This window comes from Nicotiana tomentosiformis, chromosome 11 (genome assembly GCF_000390325.3).
Source record: "Nicotiana tomentosiformis chromosome 11, ASM39032v3, whole genome shotgun sequence".
NCBI lineage: Eukaryota > Viridiplantae > Streptophyta > Magnoliopsida > Solanales > Solanaceae > Nicotiana > Nicotiana tomentosiformis.
In genome coordinates, this window is record NC_090822.1 from 71,245,870 (window position 1) to 71,252,727 (window position 6,858).

The 6,858-nt window shown below is 34.7% G+C and overlaps 1 protein-coding gene across 1 annotated transcript; it reads right to left on the bottom strand.

Annotated features, from left to right (window-relative positions):
- Nucleotides 1-780: 780 nt before the first annotated feature.
- On the bottom strand, nucleotides 781-6,475 carry LOC104096206 (G2/mitotic-specific cyclin C13-1-like). Its single transcript, XM_009602546.4, has 8 exons — nucleotides 5,926-6,475; nucleotides 4,507-4,739; nucleotides 4,348-4,423; nucleotides 4,192-4,268; nucleotides 3,983-4,016; nucleotides 3,749-3,898; nucleotides 1,953-2,087; nucleotides 781-1,268 (listed from the first exon to the last, which is right to left on the bottom strand). The coding sequence occupies exons 1-8, from the start codon at nucleotides 6,271-6,273 to the stop codon at nucleotides 1,206-1,208; spliced, it is 1,116 nt and encodes a 371-aa protein (XP_009600841.1). The 5' UTR covers nucleotides 6,274-6,475; the 3' UTR covers nucleotides 781-1,205.
- Between the last annotated feature and the right edge of the window lie 383 nt (nucleotides 6,476-6,858).

Consider the following 6,858-nt stretch of genomic DNA (forward strand, 5'->3'; position numbering starts at 1 on the left):
TAAATTAATTCAATAATCTCAATAGCTTAATTAATTCCTAATTTAATTAATCTCTTGCTATAATCGCAAATTCGCTTCCTTAGCGCGATAGTGATATTTAATAATTTTCTAAACTAATTTCATCAAGCACACATGTAGTAATTTCTCAAAAGTAGTACAAATAATTGATTGTCATGATTTCATATTAGCTTGCACGGCTTAATTATGCTAAGTTAATTAATTTTATTTTCGATCACGCATTCGCTTGCATAGCGTGGTTATGACAACGTAATATTATCCAAGTCATTCTTTAATAATTTTAATAATCAAGCAATAAAAGCGGACATAGAAAAAAATCATATAAATCACAATATGTCCGAAATTAATCCAAACCAAGTTTAAAGTCAATAAAGCGACAGTATTAGAACCACGGGACTCGGGGAATACCTTACACCTCCTCGGTCAATAAAATTTCTTACCCAAACTTTGTTTTTGCGGACCAATAAAAATAAAGTCAAACCTTCCTTTGACTAGAGATTCAAATAAAATGTAACTTGGAACACCGAAAAATCAATTCCAAATGACGACTCTATAAATAATAATAATAATAATAATAATAATAATAATAATAATAATAATAATAATAATAATACATACTCAAACTTGTCACTTTAATTGGAAAAACTCTTTTAACTCATAATAATTCATAACATATATATATCTTTTGGGGATAAAAAGGGATGTGAAACTAGGAAATGGCGAAACATAGAAAAAGGAAACTAGCTAGCCATGGAGGACAAAGAGGAGAAGGTACAAAGAACTCATATAGTCAAATCTCAAACTAATTTGAGACAGAAGCGGAGTTGATATTTATCTAAACTAGGATATCTGCGATGAACAGTATCCACCTTTATTTACACTAACAAAATTTACAAAATTTTCCATTTCCAAAAAAAAAAATCAGACAATGAACCATCATTCTGCACTAACACAATCTATACATCAGATCCCAAACCATTACAGAAGCTAATGAGTTTCACATCATTGTGTCTTTGCTGGAGCTAAGCAATCCTGAAGTCTCTCGCTAGGGAAAACAATCATAAGTTGATATCTGTTAGCAGCAACGGAGAAAATTCAAATAGCCAAATCCAGTACAGTGATATTCTTTGGTTCTGTCTTTGGGGAAGCTGAAAATTGGCTTTGACCATCTCATTCGATTCTTTTCTTCAAGCATCGTCAAAAAAACAAGCAGGAATATCTGGAGGGTGCAATGCGGCCACACACTTGTACTGCATCCCAATATTTTTTGGGCCAAGGGGTGGCGAGTCATGGGTGGAATACATTAGAATGTTGATAAAATTGTTAACTACTCAGGTAATTAAGCTCACGGCCCTTAGCAAAAGCTCAGTGCATTTAGTGGCTGCATTATTTAGGAAGAAGCCCCCGCAAATGCATTTTCACCCAAAAATGATTGGTGCCACTAGGGGTGGCAAACGAGCGGTCGAGTCGGGTCGGATATGCACAGGTCGAAACGGATAATGCAAAAATGAATAAAATATTCGACCCGACCCATATTTAACACGAATAGAAAATGGATTAACTGGCGGATAATATGAATATTCATATTATCCATGGCTTCTTGGATGTAATAACTTTTGGGAGAATTCTTAATCCCCCAAACTTGAGAAACCCCCAATTTGAGTCATTATAAATGTAAAAGTTAAACCCAGTAGTTAACCATTAATTATCTATTTTTTAAGTGGATAATATGGATCTTATCCATATTTGACCCATTTTTAAAAATTCATTAACCAACCAATTTTTTAGTAGATAATATGAATGAATAACTATTTTTTTATTCATTTTGCCACCACTAGGTGCCACTAAAAATTTCAAAATTAAAATTCACAAACCAAAAAAAAAACTACTTGGTACATTAGAAAGTGATTTCATATCAAATTAAAACTATGTACCTTGTGATCCATGTATTTCTTTCTTACTGCCTGCACAGATGCTGCCCTTCTACCAGATTGCAACTCATGGATTACAAGAACACAATCCTTCAGTTCAGATGGCTTATAACCTGTACATTGTTGTAGTGCCAAGTTCTGCAAAACCAAAAAACTAATTCAGACAGTTGAACTTTACATATCAGTGCTGGCAATTTTAGCATTTGACATAAATGGCTGAATGTTTTTCTTAAAGTAGAATTTTAGAAGCTTTATTCTAGAGAATTTAAGAAGGGAAGCCTTGGCGACTGGCGTAACTGGTAAAGTTGATGCCATGTGACTAAGAGGTCAATGGTTCAAGCCGTGGAAACAGCCTTTTGCAGAAATGCAGGGTAAGACTACGTACAATAGACTCTTGTGGTCCGGTCCTTCCCCGGACCCCGCGCATAGCGGGAGCTTAGTGCACCGGGCTGCCCTTTTTTATTCTAGAGAATTTAACACATGAGAAACCCATCTAGATTAAATACTCTTTAAGTTTTTTATTGAATGCCTACATTTGTTTTACTTATTGTATGCCAAAATAGTGTCCACTTTCCTTCAAAAGAAACTTATCAATTAAATTAAACTCTACAAAGAAAGAAATGAAAGCCACATTGACACTTCTCAATACAACTACTCATCTGTTCTATTTTTAAAATAATACCAAAAGCTAATATGTGGTAGCATATGTTCCTTTTATTAAACAAGAAGCACACAACAATACTACTTTTAGCTGTTACTTCAACTGTTATGCAAAATCAAACCAAGACATTCAAATTTAAGCAGAGAGAATATCAGATTTGGGTGAAGCGATTATGATGATTGTGTTAAATTTATGACTTAACCGTTGGCCTTAAATGCATAACAAAGGACATTCCAGAATAGTGCTCAAGTTTTTAATGTTTTTGTCTACTGTGGGCTTCTATCCAATATATATAGTGGTAGGAAGTCCAATTACTAACGTTACCATAAGATCCTAACAAGCGTATGTTCCTAATAATCCAGGCTTTTTGGTAGAATCAAAATAGGATTATTGGAGGATCACATATGGACCTAAGCTCAGACATCATCCTAGCACTTTTGGCAATTTACAAACCCCAAAATTGTTTACTGTAAATAATATAAACAAAATATACCATAAGATAAGGCACATATTCATGACCATAGTTTGTTCAACACTTCACATTTGGAAACTTCTTGTGTATATAGTGCATGCTACAGCTTCGTGTAAGAGACATTGAGCTAGAATGTTCTATTTGGACTTTATTTTAACATGCATTAGATTCTTACTACATGTTTACTAGTCATTGAAGTACAAATATACAGTTATATAGGATCTCAACATTAAAAAACTGATTCTATGACTGGATATGAAGATCTCTAATACAATAATATATCTAACATCACAATCCTCAAAACATTAATTGAGTATTTATGAGTTCAATTTTATGGAAGTTTTATAGCAGCCAAGTAAGAAGCATCCATGTTTTAGAAGAATGTAGTATTAAAGTTATGTTTATGTTAGAAAGTAAGAGTCAGTAAAACATAAACAGCTAAGTGAAGCTGGACACAAAGTTCAATAAGCCCCTTATGTCATTGTTTAGGTTACAAAGAGCCACTGCTTCCCCCTGTTGAAAAGGAAGTGTTCTCATCTTTTTCTTTTCCTGCTTTTCTCCCTTCTGCTTCTCAGTGCTGACTCTATCACCAAACAAAGTGATAACCTCTATTCACGTGTGAGATACTCCAATACATGAAATATGACAAAAGAAAACCAGTCTTACCCATGGGTGGACTTTAGGCAAGATTGTAAATCTTGATAGAAAGATAGCTGAAGCAGCAACCACTGATGGCAAGAATTGCACGCAACTATAATCTAACAAACTCAGCTCCGTGAGATAACAGCCCAAGAATTCAAAGTGCAATGTTAGAAACTACATGAGAGAAAGTAATGGATAAGTACTGGGAAATAAATCTTGACATAACATAAGCACCAGAGATGTATAAGCATAACTTACATCAACATTATCTTGGGCAGCCTTGGTGAAGATTCTGCAAATTTACCAAGGAAAATTTCAATGTTAGTTTAGTCGAGTATCCATAGAACTCTACATTAACAAGAGACAAATGCATGAATAGAAAAGGCAACAACTAGGATTTGACTTATGGGCTTGAAGTAGGAAATGGTGATCAACTGCTTCTAGAAATATCTTGTGTGCACCCGAACCTGAGAAAAGTTTTTGTGGTGGGATTACTGATCTCAAAATCCAGAAAATTGAGCAACTCTCTCTCCATGTTCACTACCTGAAGTTCAAATCCAGTTCATTCAATAAAAGAGTTTGCATGCTACTAAACAAAATGATTGAAAGAGATGCAAACCAACCTCTTCTCCGGTGTATGTATTGTCTGTAATATAACAAAAATCTTCAACATGAGGAGGACTGATCTCTTCATACTTTCTGAAACATTAAGTATACTAAATGAATAAATCTGATGTGACGGACCATTTTTAGTTTAGAAATAAGGGTTTCAAGAACCATACGATGCAGCAAGCATGCAAGATACACCAAGTAGCTGGAGACTATTCCTGGCCAAAACGTGAGAAGACAAAAATCTGTCGATGAATGTCACTGTGAGATAAAGGGTGTCCGAAACAAGTTTATACTCGTCTGCCACCTCCACTAACCAATCAACTAAAATCATTCGCATAGTAGGAGTCACATCATTCTGAATCTTCTCCATGTAGTTAGACAAAGGCCTCCTCCTTTCCTCAACCTACATACCAATTCAGCATCAGATTGATGCATTCAAAAGGGATTCTACTTTCCAATTCGGTGAAGTCCTTGGGATAAACAATAAAAAATGTGCAAAGTTTTACATAAAGCTACTGGGACAATAAGGTAAGTCTCACAAAACAAAAGAAGCTGAAAAAATGGTGAGACAGCCTTCTTCTTTTGGCTTTTCACCTATTTCTCACAATTCCTGATAGTGTACAAACACTTGAACATAGTCACCCATTTATGTCCACATAAAAATACAAAGCTGATAGTCATTTGCCATCGGGTCTTTCACCTTGTTGCAAAGATGGATCCAGCAAATAAGCAGTGTTTGCACGGGTATCCACTGACCCTTAAGAATACATGCATATATTTAGAGATGTACCTACTGCCTTTAACTTATGAATCCACCTTTGTCTAACAATAACCAGGACACTATCATACGGAAGACCCAAGTCATTACCCCACTTGACATTGCCTAAAAGACCAAAAAAGTCGGTACCCACATTTTTCTATAAAGCAAATGCACATAATTTGCAATAAGGATGAACAATAATGGAGATCATTAAATGAATGATCAATATTATTGACAGAATTTCAGCTGAACCTCAGAGGACAGAACCTTACAAATTCAAGATTACAATAAATCATAGTAACACCTAAAATTAAGAAAAGCACTGTACGAGAAACAGAAGCAGGACTTTGTGATCAAGAAGCCTAACAAAACTACAGACTATGGAAATACAGAATACTTCAAAAGTCAAGATGCAAATTATACCCTAAATGTGAGCAAAAATTTCATCCAAATCCAGCTGAAAAACAAAGTTGGCTAACCAACTTTACTATCTAAGTAGAAACTATCACAATATTCCCAAAAACAAAGAGCACGATATCAAATCATCAAAATAAGAACAACTCTTATGAGGCAATCTAACAAAATAATCCAACTGTCCGTTCGTGCATTAATTAAAAAGCAAAACAAAAAAATGCTAATCAATACATTTCCATTTTATTTCAAAACCATGACTCAATTCCTAATTAGTCTGGATCGGCTATAAGAATACCCAATATCTATTTTACTCCATTTAAACCCGTGTCATTCCTTTTTCATTTTGGAGCGAGTTACTAAACCAAATAAGAGAACTTCAAATGACAAAGTTTTACAGTTGCCAAAATTATTGTACCTCCAAGGAGTGAAGATGCTGATATATAAGAGGTGCATAAGCACATTTCTGCAAGTCATCATTAGGGCTAAAATTAGTAGCAGCATCGGACTTGAAACTCTGTTTAGCAACTTTTTTCCTTTTAGTAGGAGCAGTTTTTTTCAACTTGATTTTGCGTTTGGAGTTGTGGGTGTTCGTTTTAGTCGACCCAACAACATATTCCAAGTTGGTAAGCTCGCCCAACACGACCCGTTTCAGTAGTGGATCATTTCCATTGGAGGATGCGGCGGCTAAGGTATCATCAAACGCTCGATTATTGGATGCCCTACTGGTGTTGGTGGGCGATGCCTTATTTTCTTCGTTCGCCATTCAAACAACTGGTTTAGGGGTAGAAGAAATTGCTTTACACTGTAAGATTGAATTTTTTTAGTGTCTGAGATATTGTGTGTGTTTGTTGGCTTTCGTGGGGGATGGGAATAACCGATTTTTAGGGTTTAGTGCGGTGAAGGGCGCCATTAACATTCTGCCAATTTGTTGAATTTCAAAACAACCGCGCTCCCCTCCTTTCTATTTTTTTCCCCCACAGAATTTCAGCTTTGAACCAAAACGTAAGTAGGTAAAAGGTAAACAAAAATTTAAAATGACTTTATCATAATTAATACAGTACAATATTTGGATGGCCACATATTCTACTGTATATTTTGTACAAGTATACCTTATTGTGAAATTTTATAATATTATTTTGTGTGGAATAAAATATAAAATCAAAATATGTAATAAAAAAATCTTTCTTTAAGCTCCGGCTGTGTGATTTGTCATTCAAAGCAGAAAGGCAAAATAAAACAATATGTCATTAAATTAATGGATATGACTTCAGTGAATTAGAGGAAAGTAGTTTTTAACCAAATAGAAAAAAAATGACCCTGATCACAATGAGCTAAAGTTTTTTTCTTT